Source organism: Natator depressus, chromosome 5 (assembly GCF_965152275.1).
Source record: "Natator depressus isolate rNatDep1 chromosome 5, rNatDep2.hap1, whole genome shotgun sequence".
Lineage (NCBI taxonomy): Eukaryota > Metazoa > Chordata > Testudines > Cheloniidae > Natator > Natator depressus.
In genome coordinates, this window is record NC_134238.1 from 31416725 (window position 1) to 31441465 (window position 24741).

The following is a 24741-nucleotide window of genomic DNA, read 5'->3' on the forward strand; positions in this document are numbered from 1 at the left end:
CATTATGACCAGTAAGCAAGATTTAACACATCTGGTTGCAAAGTGATGGAGAAAATATCACCTTGATAATATGATATGAGACAAGAAATAAAAAACTACACGGGACCTAATGATCATCTTGCATATTTGCATATAACAATTTCCATGAACCTATATAATATGTTAACTATTTTATTCTAAGAAAAGAGATATTGTTTAAAACTAAGTTGTGTGGTGCTGCTGAATAACGTGCCCATTTAATTTATCAAGTGTACATTTTAATGGCATATATTTAATTCCTTGGATGATATTCCTAAAAGAAAAAAGTCTTCATTATCTGCCGTTTGAAGTTAAGTGGAAATTCAGTTGATTTAAAGGACATTGGAAATTTAAATCCAAGCAGTTGTACATGACTTAAGAAATGAATGAGATAATCATTTAGTTGTCAGACTGTTAACTGCTACACTGTGTGAAACTCTGTATACCTTTATAATATGTTCCCTCAGGCACTTAACATTACAACAATGAATATAACCTTTTAAAAATGTTAATGCATTTAATTTATTGAATAATCTGCTTCATTGTGGGCTATGCCATCTCTTAGGGCTCAATTCGTTAGAATTTGGTATTTGTGACTGCTTCTGGCATGTGGAAAACTTTTCTGCCTCCTATGTTCTTCAGCAGTTGAGAATACCCATATATCTTTGGCAACCACAAAATGCAACGTTAGGCATTCAATTTCATCCTCTACTCTAATCCTAATTCCCTTACTGCACCAAATCCAGCTGACAGTGACATTGGGGCACCGCTGAATGAGACTATATCTAAGGGCATGTCTACATAGCTGCTTGGAGAGCACTTTCCAGTGTTGGTAGATAGACGTACACTAGCTCTGCTCCAACTAGCATGCTAAAAATAGCAGTGTGACTGTGGCAGCACTAGTCACCCAAATACAATCCCTCCTGACCCCCTAGGTACATACTTGGGGGGCTAGCCTGAGTCGCTGCCCATGCTGCTATGGCCACACTGCTATTTTTCGCATGGTAGCTCAAGTAGAGTTTACGTGTGTCTGTCTGCCCATTCTGGGAAGCACTCACCCAGCTGCTGTGTACTTATCCCCTGTGAGGGTTGCCTCTTCCCCAGCTGTCTAATTATCGATCAACCAGAGAACTTTAAAGGTAAAAAGAGGAGTTTCTGCAGACACTAGGCATGCATGGTATATAGCTCCTCATCACGGAGCTCTGGATGCTAGAGGTGGGCAAACCCTTCACACGTTGTTTATTTGCCGCATGAACCAAACCCCTCAGAGTCCGTTCACAGTGATTATTGAGGGACCAGCCTCTTGAAGGTTTGTTTGAAAGATCTCAAGAGCTGCACTACTACATCAGGACTATGGGATGACATCTGCTCCTGCCTTGCTGTAGGCCGTGGTAGAAGTATTTCCTAGCTCCTGCAGCTTTATTAGGGGGGATAGCCCTAAAGTCCCTTATGAATGGGGGGTGGGCTTTAGAAAGCATGAAAATCCCTTGGTTGTACCCTTTTTATCTTCTCTTATTTCACTCAGCTTTTGTGTGTTTTGTTGTTTTGCCTACATTTTTATTTAATGGTGGGATTTTGCTCGAAGGCCCAGTCCTTCAACACTCACTCACTTGAGTAATATTAGCACTTTAATAGTCTCATTCAGTTTCATGGTCCTGCTTGCATAAATAAGCATTGCTCATAGGCTTTCAGGATCTGGACTTCGGTTCTTCAAGCAATTTAATAAAAAATGTGAGACCTTTTGCACTGGTTGCATTTTAATACATGTTAGTGAGCTTAGCTACTTAGTACACACAGTATTGCAACATCTTAAATTTAGACCCTTTTCCAGCAGTGAGTTCCATGAAGCCAATACAGCTCCAGGTTCATGAAGCTCTGCCTTCACTAAGTTCATTGAAGGATCAGGGTTTGTGTCTATGTAGGCCTGGACTAAGCTGCTGAGCAATTGCCCTGTGGGCTGGTTCCTTCCATTGTCTGCAAGGCCAGTCTGCTGCTGTAGTTTGAAGTATATTGACAACATATTTTCAAATGTTAAAGTTAATTTTTTGGTTTAATTCTTGCATGATTGTCAATTTATGCAGTCTCAGGCCACTGTTAAATTTAATAGATTGGCAGGGAGGTCTTTCTTACCACCTCTACCTCAGACTATGGAAGCAGTGGAAAAGGGGTGAAAAGAAAGCTATCCCATTTATTTGTGACAGCAAGCACTGGTCAATTATGGTTTGAAGAGGGACCATTTAATGAAAAAACACAGCTGATTCTGCTCTAAAATACTGTCCACTTAAGTAATTTAGGTGGAAGAGGAACATAACACAAATTTTATGTCTAATGTACGTGAAAGCTAGTTGTTCTAGCCTATATTTTTCAACAGTTTTTTGATATGCTGAGGGAAGGTCACTGAAAGGAGACAAAAAATCAGAGGGGAATACAAAAGAGGAACCAGCACAAGCAAACCCATCACACATTAAATGTGAAAGTTCAAGCATTTTAAAATACTTATGTGCACGAGTTAAAACTGCGCCTTGGGGAGTCCAGCACTAACTGCATGTGGGAGATAACACAAACTAACACTGACCTTGATGACATTACAGGGTAGTCTTCAAGGTTCTGTTATTCTTTAGCGGTTTCTCCAAAATACTAGACAGACATTCAGGGGGTTTTGGGGGGGAGGGGAGGTTGGGGAGGAGGGTGTTTCATCACATCAACTACACCTGTCACCTTGGTCTTAGCTTTTTTCATTTTTCTGAAACAGTTTGTAGACACTCTTTTTAGTAGCCCTTAGGGTTTCCCAGAGAAGGAACAGGAGTATGATTTCTCTCCTCCCCCCAAAAGGCCCCCAAACCTCTGGCTTTCTTTTTGCATCCCTCTTCATTAGTACATTAGTACCACAGAGGAACTATTTGGCTTTAGAGTGAGGATTTTCAGAGGTGTCTAAATGCAGAGGTCAATGAGAAGCCCTTAGGTACATTTATAAGGCTCGTAATGTCTTTTGGTATCTTTAGAGATTTAGTTCTTCCTTATTTTAGCGTTTAGCATATAAAAATTCAGGCTGTAATCCATAACCCTCTCTGAAATGAAATGAAAGAAATGCCCATCTATTCAGTCAACTCTTCCTTGAAACTTGTCTCTAGGCTGCCAAGGATAATGTCTGAAATTTGACAAACAGACAGACTTCAGATATATGGGAATTCATTCAATATTGTTCAGTTGATGAAAGATCCCATTCCCTGAGTTGTAACAGAACATAAACAAATAAAGTAAAAATGAAATTAGGAAAATATTACAGAAATCATCTGTGTAACCTTCCTCTCTGAACCCTCTCCATAGACCACTGGAAGTTAAGGCAAGATCCTGCCCTTACTCCAGTCAAAGGGAGTTTGCTACTGACATGAATGGGAGCAGAATTGACCCATTCTGTTGTCCTGGGTCTTGGTCTGTCTGGCCCACATGTGAAGTAAATATGGCACATTGGAGCAATAGTGGAGGCAGAACATTTTGGCATCAGTATGAGAGTATTAGTCTGCTTACACAGCTCGTGTTCAAGCAGTTTTTCTACCCTTTATCAAGAAACCTACCATTATACATTTCATTAGTATTGTGCACTTTGCTACCGTTGTACACTTTACTGCTCTCAGAAAAGTGTGCTCAACTTGCACAAACTTTAGAAACTTTAAAAACTGCATCAGAGGGCATCCAGTACTTTTTCAGTGACAGTTCCATATCAATATAGCTGCTGCTTTGTTGTTGAACACTAGGTAAAGGATTCATTTGGCACTGTTACCTTATTCCACCATCCCCCTCCACCTCCAGACCAATAAATAAATAAATTCATTAAAGAAAGGAATAAAAGGCTGAGCCAATGTCTGAAATCCACTTTTATGATTATAGTCAAAAGACTTTGTCCATCATGCTAGCACACAGAATACAGAAAAGATACAGGCAAGTAGATCTGAATAATCAGAAAGGAGCCAATTGGTTTTCTTTTTGTCTCCTTGTACTAAAGGAGTCAGCTTTTAACATGATGCGCATTATGCATCAGAACTATGATTTGTGGTGCAAATTCTTGGATTTTTTTTCTTTTTAAATTTTTTTCCCTAATGAAATCAATACCATTTAAAGGGACTATAATTTGTTCTGGGTTGGCCATACAGATGCACCTTACTATTGTGGCACCTGATGGAAAATACAACTTTAAAAAAAATCCTTTTGTAAAGTAAATTTAGTGTTACACTGATGTTACTGGAAAATGAAGTCCCTTTTATCTTCAAAGTAATCCAGAACAAACAACACCTGCTTAGACTTCCCCATGCTGCCTGACCAATGTGCCCCAGTTTGGTTCTGCGGGGACCAACTTTGTACAATGCAGTACAGCTCCCAGTGAGTTTTATAGAATTCAGTAATTCAAGATGGGGTGCAGTATATATGGTACAGCTGCAAAAAACTGAGGTATAGATACATGAGGCCAGATGTGCTCTTGTAGGTTCAGGGAGGCACAAATAGCACCTCCCTGCATCAGCCTGGCCTGCACTGTTATAGGTGGATTCACCCTAGGGAGGCCAAGTGGTTATAATATTGAAGGTTTCCTTTGGCAAAGGGAGCTTTAACCTCCATTAATGTATCCAAAGAAGCTCTGTCAGTGGCAGCTGTTAAAGGGAGGCAGTTAATTAACCTCTTCTCCCAGCTGTCCAGCCAGCATTGCACACTTTCTGAGATGGGCTAGACCCCTGTAAGCCTCTCAGGACGGGGGAGGTTGTAGGTGCTTTATGCAACTCATAACAGACTTTCCATTACTAGGAGCCTTATACAAAGATCTGTGCCTGTTTCCATAGGTGAATCGTATCTATTGTTTGGGGAACAAACTCAAGCATTTAAGCGTGAATGATGGTTCAGTTTCTGTTCCTGTTCAGTCTTTACCAGTTATGATGCTGTTTGTAGCAGAGTGGATACCTTGTTCACTGAGAACTGGAATGGATTCAAACACTTCATTACAAAAAGGCTGTCATTTCATTGCGGCCATGAGTTGTTAATGGCTTTTGGTCACTAAAAACCAAATGTGAACCAGTGACCTAGAGGTAAATAACTGTCATTTACCCAGTGATGTCCATTACAGACTATCCCATTATAATTCCCTTGAGCTATGCAGTTCCTCAGATGTGATTATCTGTGTTACTGAGGGCTTGGAGTATTATTTGCAGAGGCTGTTAGTTGATCCCTTTCAATACAGCAAAAAGTCACCCATTATGGAAAAGTTCGCCTAACTTGAACTTTAATATCCATTACTGATTTTATTCTTAATATGATCTCTCCTCTCATAGATGCTCTTAGGCTGAACAGTAGCTGGAAAGTAATATAATTCTTTACTTTCAGGGAATATGGAGCCATTGATGATGTAGACATTGATCTGCATATTGATGTTAGCTTTCTTGATGTAAGTAATCTAATCATATAATTATATAATGAATATTAGTACCCATTTAATTCTGTCCTATATGAGATTCTGTCAGAGATTTCCCTTCTTTGGATTCTTGATCTTTACAAGCTCCTGTCACATTATTGATTGCTACTCAATTCTCAGTGGAAACATTTTCCTGTCAATCTGCAAACTCATTACTAAGATATTTTTAGCTATTTATTTGCTACTTTCATATAGAATTGCCTTGCGAATAAACAAGGAGGACAATCTACATGATCACAATGGTTCCTTCTGGTTTTGGAACATATGAATTTATGAACTGAGGCAAAGGTACTGCCATAGGGCCTAAGATATGTGGAACCACATCATATGCTCGCAGAGGGGAGACAACCTAGGATGAGTTTCACCTTGCATAGTTTGCCACCAGTGCTCCCTTCTAGGGAAAGGTTTGAGTGGCAAAGAACATAGATAACAGTGCTGCCCAGTCTCCCCTTCTCCCTGGAAACATAGTTCTTCTTCGAATGCTGTTCCTATGGGTGCTCCACTTCAGGTGTCAGTGCGTCCTGGCGCCGTCGATCAGAGATTTATGGTAGCAGTGTCCATGCGGGTCATGCATGCCCAGTAGGTGTCTTGCAGTGCCACTGGTGTGCGTCCAACACGCGTACAGCCCGAACCCTCCAGTTCCTTCTCAACCATCCTCAGCTGAAGACAGAACTCTGGGGCAGTGTTCACTCTTCCCATACCTCTAGAAATAATAGTTTAGATAGTTAGGCAGTTAGAAAGTTGTACTTAGTGTTAGTTTTATTATAAATTTTTTTTTTAATTCTCCCGGTTTTACCCTCCCCATAGTTTCCCCGCAGTGGGGTCAGTTAACTGTTCAAGATGCTAGCTCCCCAGGCTTTCAACAATGTGGTTCCTGCCTTCTGTGTTCAATGTCTCAGTGAGGCGCATATCCCACAAAAATGCACCCACTGTAGCAACCTAAAGGCGAGAGTCCGGCGCAACTGGGATCTCCGCCTCAAAATGGAGAAATCTCTCCAACCAGAGATGGACCACCGGCCTCCTCTCCGGGCACCCCCCCTTCAGGGACAGGAGACATGCCTTCCTCTAACAGACCGAGGAAGAAGGGCACAGATGTCTCAGCAGAAAGCACCGCAGAAACATAGACAGACTTCTGCCAGGTCGCTACCTGCAATGTTGACACCTGCTCAGGTGAGCACCTGTGACACTCTGAGCACCTCAGGCATTGCTGAGTCCCAAATGAAGGAGACTAAGTCGACGCACAGATGGAGATATGCCTCCTCCGCGTCCACAAACTTGCCTGTAAGGTACTTGATACTGAGCGTCTCCTCAGGCACCATGCCCCCGGCACTGATATTGCAGTCTGCACCAGTCGAGAAAGCCAAGTCAGCACCGACCACCCCGACTAAACCGCCATCACATCTGACAGCACCAGCGTCGGCACTGATGGTACCGACATCAGAAATGCCACTTAATCTGCTGCAACAGAGAGACTTGGCTACCTTGTTGGCACCGCAGTCCCCATGCTTGGTACCGAGGCTCTCCGGAATGTTTCAGCGGGGATCCCTATACTTCTCAGACTGCTGTACATTTGTCCAGTGAAGACGATCATGATAATGTGCCAGAACCATGAATCTTCTCACTGCACCACTCATCACTAAAAAATTGAAGACCACCCTGGACCTATATGAGGTCCAAACATTCTTATAATCAGATGAGTTAACCTTCATACAGACCACTGTGGATGTACCCACCAATGGCCTTCCCAATGCATTTGGCACACTGGGAACCCTGGGCAGCTTACAGGGGCTGTCACTCTAGACCACCCACAGCTCACAGAGGAGAGATGAGATGCACCCCTCGTCCCCCACCCCACAGCCAACGGAGGCTCAGGATATCAGGGAGGACACTGAGATGGGCACAGATCAGGAAGCGAATTCTCCTGCACACAACTCTTCCTCCTCATCGGACAAAGGAATTATGCCTCCGCCGCCTACCTCGGCGGATGACTTCAAACAGCTCCAGGAGCTGTTTAAGCAAGTCGCCCAGAGCCATGACATCCCGTTGGAGGAAGGTCAGACGAACCAGCACAAACTGGTACAAATTCTGCAACCTTCCTCTACTTGCAGGATCGCTCTGCCCATTAATGATGCGATTCTGGAACCGGCAGAGACAGTCTGACAGACACCAGCCTCAATAACGCCAACATGCAAAAGGGCAGATAGGAAGTATTATGTCCCCACCAAAGAGGTAGACTTCCTCTTCTCCCACCCGCCTCCCAGCTCCTTGGTGGTCGATGCCGCCAATCAACACAGCAAACAACAGTTTAGATCAACCCCTCAAGATAAGGAACACCAGAAGTGCTCAACCTCTTTGGACAAAAAGTTTACTTCTCAGTGACCTTACAGTTCAGAGTCACCAATTATTCTGCTCTGTTAGCAAAATATGATTATGATAACTATAGGATATTGAGCTCTTTCACTGAGGAGCTTCTAGATGAGAAGCAAGCACAATTCAAGCACTATGCAAACCGTGAAAATGATCTTCCCCTATCTGGACAATTTCCTTTTCAAAGGTCCAACTCAACAAAAAGCACCGGACGCTGTCCAGACGATGATCACACATCTGTTCAGGGATCTAGGGCTACAGATAAGTAAACAAAAATCCACTCTAGTCCTTCTCCAGCAACTGGACTTCATTAGGGCACATCTCAGTGCCGTACAAGCCAAGGCATTCCTGCCCTGAACAGATCCACAACTCCGACAAACCTTATCACAGAGGTAAGAGTCAGCCCCCAAACACCGGCTCGTACTGTCCTACAGCTGCTAGGACACAAGGCAGCCTCAACTTTCATGGTACAACATACAAGACTACATATGTGCTGCCTACAGGGCTGGTTGAGCTCGGTTTACATACCCAGCAAGCACAGCCTGCACAAACGACTTACAGTACCACCCTGTGTCCTGGACTCTCTACACTGGTGGACAAGACCAGAAAATGTATGTGTGGGCATCCCATTCCAACAGGAACCCCCATCAGTAGTAATCACGACAGACGTCTCGCTGATAGTCCGGGGGGCCCACATGCATCAGCATATGGTTCAAGAAAAATGGTCTCTTGCGGAGACTCAGCTACACATCAATCTACTAGAGCTATGTGCAGTCCGCAATGCCGGCAGACACTTCCTACCTCACATAAAGAACAAATCAATTTGTATAATGACCAACAACATTGCCTGCATGTTTTACATCAGTCTGCAAGGAGACACTCAATCTCACTCACTGTGCACCGAAGCCATGAAAGTGTGGAACTGGTGCATACACCACAACATAAACATTTCAGCCTCCTACCTTCTCGGCTGTCAGAACGCAATGGCGAACATGCTAAGCAGGTATTTCTCTCAAGACCACAAATGGGAATTGAACGAGGGAGTCCTGCTATCCATATTCTGCTGGTGGGGCACTCCACTCATTGACCTGCTCACATCCCCGACAAATCACAAATTCATAATTTTCTGCTCGAGAGCCTGAATGGAACCACGATCACTGGGGGACACCTTCCTCATCACATGAGATGCACAATTCATGTAAGCATTCCCACCAGTTCCCATGATATCACACATGATATGCAAAATATGCCTAGACAAGGCCAGGGTCATCCTCATAGTTCCAACATAGCCCAGGCAAGCCTGGGACCCTTACCAGATGCATATGGCGATATGCGCCCCTCGAGCTCTCCCTCCCCATCCAGACCTGCTGTCTCAGAACAACTGTCACGCTCTTCACCCCAATCCGCAGAAACTCCACCTTCAAGCATGGCTTCTGCATGGTTCCACTATGGGAACTTGCCTGCTCAGAACAAGTCAAACACGTATTACTAAACAGCAGGAAAGTGACCACATGTAATACTTACCTTCAAAAATGGAAGAAATTATCCTCCTGGTGTCAAGAAAAACACGTGACAGCCCCCACAACGCCGCTACCATTAGTGCTGGAATACCTACAGGAGCTGAAATGCTCGGATTTAGCAGTGAGCTCAATCAAAGTCCACCTCGTGACCAGAACAGCATTCCATCATGAGATTGATGGGACATCGATCTTTGTGCACCCCATTACTAAACACTTCCTCGTGGGTCTCCAGAACATTTACCCAGAGGTTTGTCAACCTATTCCAGCCTGGGACCTCAATGTGGTATTGAAATGCCTCGCCAGAACACCATTTGAATCCCTAGTCACCTGCTCCCTACTACATTTATCCATGAAAGTGGCCTTTTTGGTCACTATTACTTCCACCAGATGGGTCAATGAGATAGGGGCTCTCATGGCCAATCCTCCCTACATAATATTCTTCAAAGACAAGGTCACTCTGTGCCTGCATCTAAGATTTCTACTGAAGGTAACATCATCCTTTCATATGAACCTACCAGTCCATCTTCCTACATTCGATCCTAGGGCTCACAAGACTCCAACAGAGTCCATCTTTCATACATTGGACTTCAGGCAGGTGTTAGCATTTTACCTGGAAAGGACCAAACCTTTCCGGAAATCTAGACTTTTTGTTCCTACTACTGAGTGTTCAAAAGGCTGTGCGATATCCACTCAGAGATTGTCTAACTGGATCTCCACATGCATTCAACATTGCTATCATATTCAAAACTTGGACCCTCCTACACACATCACAGTGCATTCCACATGATTCTTTATAGCATTCCCAAACAATGCTCTGATATTAGAGATTTGCAGGGCGGCCACTTGGGCCTCTGTCCACACCTTTACTGAGCACTATGCTATCACTTAAGACTCTAGGGCTGACGCCATAGTTGGCTCTAACCAACTGTGGCTCTAACCACAGTTACCTCTGTGACTCAAATGAACCCGAAGTCCCTCCTGCCTTCTGAGGGGCACTTCTCTACAGTCACCTGAAGTGGAGCACCCACAGGGGCAGCACTCGAAGAAGAAGAGAAGATTACTCACCTTGTGCAGTAACTGAGGTTTTTCGAGATATGTGTCCCTGTGGGTGCTCCACTACCCACCCTACTCCCCTCTACTTTGGAGTTTACCATTAGGACTCTGCGGTAGAGAAGGAGCTGAAGGGCTCAGGTGGTGCACATGCTAGTCATGGCACCAGCAACACCGCAAGATGCCTGTTGTGCATGCGTGACCCGCGTGGACACTTCTACCATAAATCTCCCATTGATTGTTCTGGGACGCACCAACACCTGAAGTGGTGTACCCTCACAGACACACATCTCGAAGAACCGCAGTTACCGCACAAGTTGAGTAACCTTCTCTTTCTCGTGCCATTATTTTCTCATTTTGCCATCACATCTGTGCAATAACCTCCCTTTACAAGGGTGGAAGTTAATGATTCTAGGAACAGCATCTGTACTGATATAATTTCCCCGGGTAAATGTGGTACACAGGATGGTTCTGTCTGCCCCTGAAACCTCATGAATACCTGACTCTCCTGTGATGGGATTTCTTTAGTCTCAAGGGAAGGGGCAATATGCCATCTGGTTTCTTCTAGCCCTCTGCTGTGGGACCAGTTGTATTTCCCACCCTGTTCACTCCTTTTGCTCTCCCCTTGAGCCACTATCTCCTAGTGGATGGAGCATAGCCCAGGAGTGGGCAAACAGATGAAAATAATAGCTTAGATGACTACATTCCATTGAATATTTCACCAGCACAAGGGTTGACTGACAAAACATAAACAGTTCCTGAGGATGGCTAATGATTTTTGTTGTTTTTCTTTTTCTCTGGAATCAGGAAGAGATTGCTGTGGCTTGGGATGTAATCCGCACAGAACCTATAATAGTGCGATTGCACTGTTCACTTACACAGTACTTAAATGGTCCAGGTTAGTCACATTTGCATTTTTCCTGTGCCGTGTACAATGTTGTAGTTGTGAGCCATGTAGAGAGTAGCAGATATACATGTTCATTGCTAAAGCCCCAATTCTGAAAATATATCTGCACATGTTTAACTTCACTATCATGAGTGGTCCCATTGACTTCAAGTTAAGCCCCTGCGTAAGCGTTTGCACAATCAATAGGAAGGGTATGTCTACACTGCCCTGCAGTTTGGACTAAAAGGGTGTTGACCAGCAGTACACACCAAAGTGCTGCGCTATAACTCCCCTATGTGGATACTGTGAATGTGAATGTAAAAAGTCTTGGGTTTGCACCTCTTCAAAGAGGACTACATTAGTGCAGACTCGGACCTTCATATTCGTGCCCATAGCGTCCACACGAAGGAGTTACAGTACAACACTTTTATGTGAACTGCTATTCACACCCACTTAGGCTTCCAATCCTGCCTCTCAGTTCAGATCTATGTGAGAGAATTCTGCCACTGAACGATGAAGATATTTTTTCAGTCATGATTTGTCTGGGAAAAATACCCTCGTAATCCATTTCTTAGTGAGTCCATTGTCTGCAGCTGCTTTCTGCAAGCTGTGTTCTGTTCATTATATCAATATCTTATTTGTGTTTGGCTTAGTGTCTTGTTTCACTACATCTTACTATTTTAATATATTTTTTATAAACGTTCAGGTGTTTATTTATTGCAAATAGCTATTGTAACTTTATGTTAACATTTATTATTGTTAGCCAACTCCAATATGAAATCAAAATTCTAATACACTTAGCAACAGAAAGTAAACTTTGCAAATCCTTATCCAGCTGGATATGTTCTAGCAAGACCATAAGCGACAATAAAACTTCTGCACTTTTGGCAAGGCTAAAACAGGACTTATAGACCCCATCCTGCAGCTAACTTTGTGCAGAAGCTCCCTTGAGCCTCATGCAGTCAATTGCAGGATCAAGGCAAGAGACAGGTGCTTTGCCATTATTGATCTTATGAGTCTGGTGCAGTTGCTGTTTCTGCCAGTGATTTTCAGTAAAAAAGAACAATGAGATCAATCTCACATATTAATATATGAGGGAACTCTCTCTCTCTCTTTCTTCAACCTTTCCCCATGAAACACTGTTCTGAGTAATAACTTGTTATTACCTTATGATATGTATATCTTTCCTTTTGTGTCTGCCATTCACTGATGGAAGAAACAGATGTACCATATGCTCAAAGAGAGGCAAAATATGTCTGGCTGCTGTTTCACATGTGTTATACAGAATACAAGTGTTTTGAAACTTCTGTTCTTATTTAGTACCTAGCCAGATTATTACCATTGTGTTCTTTTCCATTTTTTATGAGTAGCATGGAATTTTTTATATTGATAAGATACCTTTAGGTTCCTGTTTAGGGACTAGATGGAAAAAATGAATATATGTATATGTGCAAGGTTGCCCAACACATGCCATTAAAAGATCCTGTTTTCACTTGCATATAATTTGCCAACTTTAACTGTTTAAGGTGAATATATATATATATTAAAATGCAAAACAAAACCCATTCAGTAGAGTATAGTTTATGGACAGAAATAGATATTTGTCAACAATTCATTTATCTGTACTATGATCCGTACTAGAAACAATATTAGGAATGGAAGCAATGGCTTTTCCTTACTAAATGATATCACTGGTCTGTCAGGCATAGGTGCTGGAATTAGGTGTGCTGGGGGTGCTGCCGCACAGCACCCTCACTATACAAATTTTTCCAGCTCCACTGCCATCAGGTCTGGTATCCTGCTTCTGGCAGTCTCCATTACCTGATGTTTAAAAGGAAGTGAAATGCACCATGGCAATTCTGAAATGCAGCACATCCCATGCTAATTGTGTGGAAAGGAGCTCCTAAACCCTTCAGGCAATCAGGCAATCATCTTATGCTCTGAAATATGAGATTTAGTTACACTTTAGAATTTATAAATCTAAATATATTGTTACTGCTAATCACATTATCCATCTCTTTTGAAAATCCAACCACAGTTTGTCTCGGAAAGATTAAACAGCATTTAAATAATAGCACTGCACAAAAGGATAAAAAAATCAACTGATGTTTCTTTGAAAGAAAGGATATTTGAGGGAGACGGAAGATATGTTTTGAATTATTTGCAAATGAAACAATCATTCTAAAGAGCACCTGGCAAACAGTGGCATTTCAGATTAGAACTGGTATTTTATTGCCTTTTTTTTAAAAAAAATAATGATCAGAATAACATATGCTTAAAAATCATGATTTCATTCTGATAAAAGTTAACTTCAAATATTGAGCCAAATCTTTAGGATCTCTTTTTTTCAGTGTAATCATTATAGTTCTTTTCTTTTCTTTTAATAATGAAATGCACTTGTTTTGACCACATCAATGCTTGTAATATATGCTGGTTGTTATCCTGCCTCAAAGAATTGAGATTTTTTCAGTAAGTGCTTGGTGCCATCTGCCACTTCAATGTATTAAATGTTACAAAAAGATTTTGGTAATGCTAGAAGTGGAAGCTTGTTTCCAGCCTCCATGTCTTATGTTTTCAATTATCTGAGCCAGTAAATATGGGCGTGCTGATGGTGGGAATGGTATGAAGTCTGTACCCTATCACATGAATGGCGATGTCTGGGCTTCCTTGATGAAAGTTCATTGGCTATTGGGATTCATACATGATGCAGTCAGATGATAAGCACTATGGATCTTTTACTGAAATGCCTTCAAAAAAGAAACCCTACAGATAAAATAAATTGGTAGGTTTTCTTTACATTCTAAGAGATAGAGACAGGGAACAGAAAAATGCCTGAGTAGAGTTTGACTGTCTCTGCATGCTGACAGAATGGGCTAATTCTACTGTCCTATAATGGTTCAGGGAAACTTGAATAAATTAAATTTTCCTACAGAAAAGGTTTTTTCTTCCAAGAAGAATTACCTTCTGCAACAAAAATATTCCAGATTTCCTGCACTTTTAAAAAGGTCTGGAATGAGCATTGGGTAGGAAGGCCTCTCAGAGAGGAAACACTTTGCTCCAGAAAATATGGTGTAATGCTGATGAGATACTAAAGGACCTAAGGCAAGTCCTCTTTCGGGAAGAGCCTAATTCTACCCTCAGTCAGCCTGTTGTGAAAACAGAGGAACACTGTTGATTTCAGTGAGGTCGCTTTGCATTTACACGGTGTAATTGAAGGCAGAATTTGGTCCAAAGTCCCAAAGGGCTTTTAAAGAATAGTGAACAGTAAATAAAGAAAGCCAAGTAATGGAACCTCCACTTCCGCACCAAAAAGAGATTAAATGAGTAAGTAAATCAGTAAGTCTTTTGAAGGTGAGGGAAGGTAATGCTCCCTGCAAAAAGAGATGTAAAAGACTAGGACAGTTCACTTGGAAATGAGATGGCCATGGCTGGAGTTGGGTTGCTGAACAGGGTGGGCCGATACTCTGAAGTGGTACTCAGGTGCTTGGCTGGCTGGTTCTTGCTCATGTGTTCAGGTTCCAAACTGGCTCAGACAACAGTACTGCCCTCACCATTGTTTCCATGGTGTTTCCCAAGTATAAATTAGCACAGAATATGGCCTGTAAATATCAAACCACTAATAGAATAAGTAGGTCTCTGTGATACCCTGTTCTAGCATGGCAATTCCTATTTACACATGTCACCAATATCACATTTTCTGCAGTACCTACCGTGGATGTATTTCAGATCTCTACTAAGGAAAGATTTGGATTGGGACATCAGCTGAAAAAGTAAGTTCTGGAAGAAATTTGATACGATCTTGCTTAATGCATTGTTGTTATAATCATCTTATGTTAGCTCTTGTGTTGGGTCAAGAAACATTTAACAGATGGGTTGTAGTTCTCTTTGGACCAAATGGCTCCTGACTGCTTTTTCAGTTAAAAAGTTCACCCCTCACCTTTTCAAATTGTTTTGACAGTGGTGAAAAATAACAGGTAATCCCTGTAAATGTTTCCCTTTCCCTTTACTGGAGTTTTATAAACTGTACTGTCTAAAGTGTGTGAAATCAAAGAGGATGCAGCTAAGAATCACAGAATCGTAGGACTGGAAAGGATCTCAGGAGGTCATCTAGTGCAGTCCCCTGCACTCATGGCAGGACTAAGTACAGTCTAGACCATGATTTATTTCATATGGAAATTTAGATTTTAAGCTCTGAGGCAGTCAACCTGTTATGTACAATGCATAGCACAATGGGGCTCCGATCTGTGAGGGTGACCTTGAGGTTCTACCACAAAAAATAATAATAACTACTTGGGCACTGATTTTCTGAGGTCAGTAAGGCAGGGTAGCTGAAAAGATTTAGCACTTTCATGTAGCCAGGTCAAGACTTAGTTCAGTTTAGTTAAAATTCTGACGATGCATCTTTTTGCAAATTCTCATTATTGAGATTAATTAATAATATGAATAATTGCTATTAATAAAATGACAAGAATGTAAGTTTAAGGGTATGTCAACACAGCAAAAACAACTCTGCAGGCTCATAGCCCAGGTCAACTGACTTAGCTCGTGGGGCTTGCACTGCAGGGCTAAAAATAGCAGCATAGACATTCAGGCTCAGGATGGAGCCCTGGGCTGTGAGGCCCCCCTCCCTCCCCCCGCCAGGTTTCAGAGCCTAGGGCTCTGACTCCCAACAGCTACACAGTTATTTTTAGCCCTGAAGCACAAGCACAAGTCAGTTGACCTGGTCTCTAAGAGTCGCTGCTGTGGGGATTTTTTTTGCTGTGTAGATGTATCCTAAACATCTACACCTTTAAAAAAAAAAAAGGCAGTTTGCTTCCATAAAGAAATCTTTCGCTGGTAGGTTTAAAGAACCAATCAGAAATAATCAGCACAGTGTTTTAATAACCTTGCAGATTAATTAACATTATTAAAAATCTGTGCAGTAATTTGAAATTGAGAAAAAAGTAATCAGTTCCTAATTCTACATTTCATTCCTTATAGTACCGATGAGTTGTACATTAGATAGCCTTTACAAGAGGCATACACAATGCATTTTTGTGTAATACATTTTGTCAAGCAGAGGGGGGAGACCTGTGATTGTACATCTACATAACTATGCAGTTAAGTCAAAAATTTTGAATAGCCACAGGTCTCATGGTCCCTCATCACGTTTGAGGGCAAGAAGATCTTCATCTTTTGAAAATCAATGAAATAGCCAGTTAAGCCAACACTACCATCTACTTTAACAGTACCACCCATACATCTCAAATCTAAACACTCTCACAGTTTCTGCATCTCTATGACAAAAATACTTTTACGTCTTTCATCTTTGATATGTGTATGATGTATACTTATATAGCTTTTATCAATAACATTATCATTTTTTAAAGAGCCAAGTACTGGCCTCAGTCCACCCATGTGACTCTCAAGTTCTTCATTTAGAATGAGGCCACTACATGGCTTTAAATGATGAAGATACAGTTGTTGGCTTTACAATTACTGTGACTTGGCTATGATTGTCTTTTCCTCCTTTACAGAATAATGCAGACGTTTGTTACACAGCAGTGGAAAAATAGCAAAGAAAAATCAAATTGTACGCACAATAAGAAAGTGTCTGAGAAAAAGGTGAAATCCCCTCTGCACATCTTTTCTACATTGCGCAGGTAATACCAGGCAAAATGCTTTTATTATCATATGCTGTTCAGATTCCACAGCATACTTAACAAGATTTAGCAGTTTAGCAGAAATGTTGACTTTTCTCCAAAGAGAAGTATTCTGTTTATACCTTACCTCTTGGGTCTTGTGCCCTCACCTTGTATGATTTCAAGAACTAACTAGGAACTTCAGCTGTTGCCAAGATTATTCCAGGGGGGAGCGTTTTCATGTCCTACACTCTAAAAGACCCTGACTCATCTAGTACAGGAAATCACGCATTTTATACTGTTAAACTTGGCTGTGTGTGCTATTATTAGTTTAGTAGGAAGACTGTTATTTTATTAGCCATAGTTAAGGCTAAAATTTTGTCATGGTTATCTTTAGTAAAAGTCACGGACATGTCACAGGCAATAAACAACAACAATTCAGGGAAGGCGTGACCTGTCTGTGACTTTTGCTGCTGCAGCTCCATGGTTTCTGGTGGCGGGGAGCTGTGAGGTTCCTCCTCTGCCCACAGCAGCTGGGAGCTGCAGGGTGAGCATATTTGCCAAAGAGAAAATGGGACATCCCAGCCACTTGCCTGAGTTGTTACCCCTCTCCACACACACACATTGCTGGAACCTTGTGGAGGGCCCCCTCAGGAGTCTGTCACTTGTCACTGGAACTTTGCAGGGGGCCCCCTGTCGCTGTTGTTGCCTGTCGCTGGAACCCTCTCAGGACCCGCAGGCTGAGTCCGGCAGTCCCTGGGGCTGAAGCAGAGAATGTCAGGGAGGTCTCTAGAAGTCGGATTCCATGACCTCTGTCAGGGTTCCTTCCCCACTCTGAACTCTAGGGTACAGATGTGGGGACCCGCATGAAAGACCCCCTAAGCTTATTCTTACCAGCTTCAGTTAAAAACATCCCCAAACTTTGCCTTGGCCTTGAACAGTATGCTGCTACCACCAAGCATTTTAAACAAAGAACAGGGAAAGAGACCACTTGGAGACGTCTTTCCCCAAAATATCCCCCCAAGCCCTATACCCCCTTTCCTGGGGAAGGCTTGATAATAATCCTCACCAATTTGTACAGGTGAACACAGACCCAAACCCTTGGATCTTAAGAACAATGAAAAATCAATCAGGTTCTTAAAAGAAGAATTTTAATTAAAGAGGTAAAAAGAATCACCTCTGTAAAATCAGGATGGAAAATACTTTACAGGGTATTCAGATTCAAAACACAGAGGCTCTTCCTCTGGGCAAAATCTTAAAGTTACAGAAAACAGGAATAAACCTCCCTCTTAACACAGGGAAAATTCACGTAAAACAAAAGATAAACTAATCCGCGTTGCCTGGCTTACCTATACTGGTTGCAATATTGGAGACTTGGATTAGGATGGGTTGGAGAAGATGGATTTCTATCTGGCCTCTCTCAATCCCAAAAGAGAACAAACACGTAAACAAAGAGCACAAACAAAAGCCTTTCCCCCTCCTCCGCCCCCCCCCAACCAAGATTTGAAAGTATCTTGTTCCCTTATTGGTCCTTTGGGTCAGGTGCCAGCCAGGTTAGCTGAGCTTCTTAACCCTTTACAGGTAACAGGATGTTGCCTCTGGCCAGGAGGGATTTTATAGCACTGTATACAGAAAAGTGATTACTCTTCCCTTTATATTTATGACAACCTCCATGACATAAACATAGCCTTAGCCATAGTATCCTGCTAGTTTTATTGCTGTCCAAGTTTCCTTTTCATAATTGTATTTTTCTTCACTTTCAGAAAAAATGTGTATGATATTTCAAGGGGTAAGAGGCCTGATTTTCAGAGGTGCTGAGCAGTGACTTTATTTGGAGGCATGCATGCTCAGCACCTCTGAAAATCAGTCACCAGGACTTGAAAGGCCCAATCCTGGAGGTACGTATACACATGAATAACTTTCCTCATGTGAATAGTCCTTTTGAATCCCATGGAGTTCATACTACCATGAGTAAAGTTATTCATGCGCTTAAGTGCCTGTGTGTCTTTCAGGGGTGTAGTTCACCTGATGTAGCACTTTTTTCTAATTTTGAGGGGTTGGCTGATCACCCCCTCTTTGGCTTTGGGTGATCCTCCTGTTGCTTGATGAATTTCTTGTATTCTAAGTTTCACATGTAACTGTGAGTGGTACAACAGACCCAGACTGGCGATGGGTTGGATACTGTATCCATACAGAGGTGTCAAGGGGTATTTATATTGATAGGAAATAAAAGAGGAAGATGGAATTGTGAGCCAGAGGCTTTCGCACTTTGTACCAAACATTCACACAGGTTGTAGCATGTGAAAACACACACACTCTTCCTGGGGTTTGGTTTTATTCACAAAGTGAATACAAAAGCCAACCCAATCTTTCTCCCCTAGACTCAGCTGCAACTAAAATTTCTCTCCAAAGACTGTTTAGCCCGTACACTAAGCGTCCTTTCTTTGCTAGAGTACCACTCCCATCTCCCTTATATCCATGTATGGTAATGAATCATTTACAAGAGTGAGTCAGCATGTTTCACTGAACATTTTCCAACAGGATCACCATTTGCTAACAGTATGGGTAAACACTGCCAGCCTGTTAAAGGGATGTTTTCCCTTGGGATTTTATTTCTCTGCTTTTTGAGCAAACCAAAAAAGTTTCACTTTGGTATGAGGATGGAAAAATGATTCAGGAAGATTTAATTTTGCCTGATACCAGCTCTCTTAGTACTAGGCAAACAAATTTTAAATATTAGAAAAAATGATCCAGATCATATGAATGTTGCTTCATTTGTGTGTTGATTCTTTGTTTTCTTGATACGCATATTAGGCCTGATTACTCTCTTACATTACGCTGCTGCCAATCACGAGTACACCGAAGTAAAACCACTTGAAGTGAGAAGAGAATCAAGCCAAATTGTCTTCTACAAAATAATCAGATTATTTGGGGGGAGGAGGTTTTTTGTTTGTTTGTTTGTTTGTTTTGTTTTTTTAAGAATTGTTTCAGTTGAGATAAATATGAGTGACTGGATACAAGCTTCTGCAGCAGTTAAAATTCTAAGAGCCCATTATGACCTGCAATTGGTCTGCATGCAGAACTCCTCTAGCTTGTGGTGTCTAGAAATTAGCATGGCTTGAAAGAACCATGCCAAAACAATTGTGCAAGAAAAGTAGATTTACCCTTTTGATTGAAGAAGTCCATTGCTCCACGTGAAAAATATGGCCATGATTCTCAAAAATAGGTGCATAAGTAAATGGCCTGATTATGAATTTAGGAGCCTAAATTTAGGCACCTATTTTTTTTTTAAATCATGGCCTATGCCTATCGCTAGTCAGATACACAGATATACATGCTACTTATTATATATTTTTAGGAATTAAATCTGTATACAAATTTGCATAATCCATAAACGTTAGTCTTTCTTCTGCGTTAAACAGATATTTTTAAAAAATACCTTGTTTATATGTAAAGTTGCTTGTTTATTGTTTCATGGAGTTTTTTATTGTTCCTGTACTAGGTTTTCCCCTTATTTATTTTTAAGGTCGCCAAGTTATCCTCCACCTGGCTGTGGTAAAAACAAATCAAAACTGAAATCTGAACAAGATGGCATCTCCAAAACTCACAAGCTGCTGCGAAGGACTTGTTCTAGCACAGTTAAGGCTGAGGATGTGTGTGCCACAAAGTCTCACAGAACTTTTGGCCATTCATTGTCCAGTGATCCCAGGGCTGAGCAGACAATGGCTATTAAATCACACAAACTGTTGAATCGTTCTTGCGCTGCAACTGTCAAGCAAGAAGAATGCATCACTCTAAAGCCCCAAAAACTCCTAAGCAGATCGTGTTCTGGGGATCCTCGATGTGAGCACAATAGCACCTTGAAGCCTCACAAACTTTTAAGCAGGTCTTATTCCAGTAATCTTAGAATGGAAGAATTAGATGGACTGAAGAATCACAAGTTACTCAGCAAGTCTTACTCCAGTGCTCCTAAGTCATCCAAAATGGAATTTTTCAAGGAACCCACCATAGCAGAGGGCAGGAGGCTCTCTCTTACCTCAGGGCTTATTGGTATCTTAACACCATCTTCCTCATCACCTTCACAAGCTGCTGTGCGTAATAATCATTATTCTTTCTGTTTGTATGTTTTTCCTCTCGTTTGTTTTTTAAAATGGATTAATATCCAGGGCATACATAAATGCATACATCAAGAAGAATTTAACATTAAATAAAACACATTGGAAATTACCTTTTTGGCCAGTATTAAACAGTTGCCTGCACACATACACATCTGTCATACTAACTGGGACCACACAGGCTAAGACTGAGTTTTTATGTCTCCCCCTGAGTAAGGGGCAGCATGCTGCTGCTGTGCCATAGGAGCAGCACAGTCACATAGTTCCTTCCCTGGTTCCTCTCTTGCTCCATGGGGGAAATAATCTGCTGATGGCCCCATCCAGTAGTAAGTTCTTTCTCCTTTCGTGCTGGTCAGCACATTGAAGGGAGTGTAGTTGAAGCTGTACCCACTCCTTGTAGGCACTGGTGTAGGTGAAGAGTAATATTCAATGGGTGTATGCTTGCTCCATAGCCTGTGCACAGACTGGTGATATGGGTAGGTTGAGCAGGGGATTGAAGCCCATTTTTCCCCCTTGCAGCCACCTGGGGCAAGTCCCATACATGCCCATACAGTTGTTCTTGTTTTGGGTTGGGAAATCCAACCCAAAGGGTTAACATGCATTTTACTAAACATAGAAAACACACTTCAATGTTAGTTCTGTCTGTAACTGATCACTACAAATAGGAAGGATGTTTACTGTAAGCGTAAGTAAGAGCCAGTTTGCTTTCCTGTTTCAAGGCATTGGGAGGTGGTGCTTGTTGTCTTACATATTAGATGTGGGGAGCTGGAGTCAGGAGACCTGGGTTCTAGTCACAGCTTTACCATTGATAAGTATGGTACCTCAGTTTCACCACCTTGACAGAATTCTGAGATCCTTGGTCGAATGGTGTTATGTAAGTCTAAAATATTATTAAATATTCTAACTGTAATGAAATTACATTAATAGTGTTTCAGCCTACTCATGGTAAATTAGCCTAATAAGTCAACTATGAGCAACTTTTGCTGTATCTAAAGGCAATAATATAGTGTGACTTATAAAGCTGCTATGTGCATGTTACTTGGTTGTTTCCGTAACTTGTACAACCAAAATTAATGAAAGGTGAACTGAAAAGCTTTACGTGCTATCACCTATGTTTGGGATTCATTTTTCACTCTGAACTGTCTCTGCTTTAGGGGCCTGAATAAACTCACACTTAAAGTCAATAGAAATAATCCCACTGACTTTGGTGAAATCAAAACTACTAATAAATATAATATTATTGTCATAATACATAAATATTCAGGGAAATCAGCCTGTATTCAGTCAGGTGCAACTCCATTGACTTTAGTGGAATGGCAATCAGGACTTAATTTGGCACTTTACTTGTTAAAATCCTAGTTCCTTTCCACTGCCTTGCCAAGATACTTGGAGTGCTGTGCAGGAAAAGAAGCAGCAGGGGAAGGAAAAGAAAGGTTCCACAAAGCAGCTTGGTCCATCTCCCACTGAAGTAAAAAAGATGGTCTGAGACAAATGTCAGGGGGAGGGAGTTCCACATCTTAGTGGCCACCGTAGCAAAGATACCTTCCAAACTAACCCTTTGAAATAAAGTGTCAGAAAGAAGGACTAAGCATAGGTACTTGTTACGATGAGGCTCAAGGAAGAGGTTTCATGAAAAGTATAGTGGAAAGAGATTTTCTACTTTTTTTGTTTTAAAGGACATGTTAGTAATTCAAGTCTAAACACATAGTCCATATTATATATGTATAGAGAAGCAGGATACACACAAAAAATAAATAATTCTATTCATCTTTAAAATAATTGCTTAGATGTTTGTACATTGACATGGAGTCAAAGTACCAGTGCTTCTTTTGCGTATTAGAGTTTTTAGGGTGTTTACAGATAAAGCAAAAACTCCCTAGGCAAGAGGTAAAGAGACAGATGAATTTATTTTGGCTGATCTATGCAAACTAGAGATATTTCCAGATGCCAGTATTGTTTAATTCTCAGACCTTCATAGAAAAAAATAGAAATAGTTCTTACCATTTCCACAAGAAACCTGCACCATCTCTTCTAATTACTCTAGCACTGAAGTTGCTTGACCTTTTTTCTTACAGCCGAATTATGGTGCAAAATGCATTCCAATACGAGACAATGGCTTTCTTGTGCAGGTAGGATGTCATGCTTAATCCGTTTTAGAAACACTTTGGAGCAGGAGCTGTCTGTTAATTATTTTTAAGCAGATGTTATTGTTCTCACTTCCATTGTTCTCAGACTATTGAGTTTGCTGAGCAGCGGATACCAGTGCTGAATGAATACTGCGTAGTTTGTGACGAACCACATGTGTTTCAGAATGGCCCCATGCTGAGGGTAAGTTGAATGTGGCTGAGTTATGTGATGGCATATTTTTTATGTCTTAAATAGCCATAGACAACAAAAACCTGTTAGAATATTCTCAAGTTATTCTGGTTGCACTGCATCACAATATTCTATTTGGATAAGATTTTTTTTTTAATGCACATTAGGCGGAACAAGCTGTCTCAAGCCAAACGCATGCGGATAACATGTGTTCATGGGAAAGTTAATTACTGCCCAGCCATTCCTGTACAAATTGAAGTTCAGGAAAACACAAGGGAAACAGCAGAAGTGGTCCCTAAACTCGCATACCTGCTGCTCATAGGACAAGACTTCCTAGGGTTTGTAAACCTACTTCTGGTAGAGGGGTCAGAAGAAGGTTCCCCAGGCTTCCTCCAGGTTTTCCCCCTTTAAATTGCTATATGGCCCAAATTAACCACTGAACAACGTATAGAGGTCATCAAAATGATTGAACGGCACCATGATATGTTCTAGGAAGACCCAAACAAATCCATCACCACATCATCACGGATCCAGGAGTAAAGGTGAAGGTTAAACCATATCGGATCCCGGAGGCTAAAAGAGAAGAGATCAGTATTGAAGTTAAGGGGATGCTGGAGCTGGGAGTCATTGAGTAGTCCCAGAGTCAATGGTCCAGCTCAATCACTCTGGTACCTAAACCAGATAGTACAATGAGATTCTGCAATAACTTCTGAAAAATTAAATGAGGTGTCCCAGTTTTATGCCTCCTCCATGCCTCGTATTTTCAGTATTTACCAGATATCCCTCTAAAAAGTACAGTAGAACCCCTATTTTATGAACTAATTTGGAACTGAGGAGTTCCTAAAATCAAAAAGTTCATAAAATTGCACACCTCAATTACAGTGGGTATAGTGAAGTGTATGGTGCATTCCATTGCTTTCTTCTTGTCCTTCAAACCACTGCACAGTGATTTCCAGTGCCCCAAAGGTATCGGTACATGAAGTGATAAAGACTTGTTTCAACAGCACTTTCATTATGTGATTTTGTTCCAATCCCTGACCCCTGCCATTGAGAAAAATAGTTCATATAAATGGTCGGTTTTCAGACTGATGTTCATAAAATCAAGGTTCTACTCTATGGGGAATTTTCAATGGTTTCATAGATTTTATGGCCGGAAGGGACCATTAGATATCTAGTCTGACCTCCTGTAAAACAGAGAACATAGAATTTCATTCAGTTACTCCTCCTTTGAGCCCCTTAACTTGGGATGAATCCGAGACAAGAAATCCTGCATAAAAGGGTAACAGTTAAGAGACTGCCTTGTGAAAATCAGCTTTGGGATTACTTTACTTGCGGAGCACTTTTTTGCCTGGATAAAAAATCTCAAGAGAGTCTGACTACACCTTCCTGAAGA

The 24741-nt window shown here is 41.5% G+C and overlaps 1 protein-coding gene across 1 annotated transcript in view; it reads left to right on the forward strand.

The window, feature by feature from the left end:
• The window catches only part of PARP8 (poly(ADP-ribose) polymerase family member 8), a 158712-nt gene that overhangs the window by 89900 nt on the left and 44071 nt on the right, over nucleotides 1-24741 (forward strand). The window contains exons 8-14 of the mRNA XM_074952531.1: nucleotides 5386-5446; nucleotides 11218-11308; nucleotides 15000-15066; nucleotides 16813-16938; nucleotides 20444-21008; nucleotides 23108-23161; nucleotides 23265-23360. Of these exons, the coding sequence (XP_074808632.1) occupies nucleotides 5386-5446; nucleotides 11218-11308; nucleotides 15000-15066; nucleotides 16813-16938; nucleotides 20444-21008; nucleotides 23108-23161; nucleotides 23265-23360 (1060 nt within the window). The remainder of the gene's footprint in view (nucleotides 1-5385; nucleotides 5447-11217; nucleotides 11309-14999; nucleotides 15067-16812; nucleotides 16939-20443; nucleotides 21009-23107; nucleotides 23162-23264; nucleotides 23361-24741) is intronic.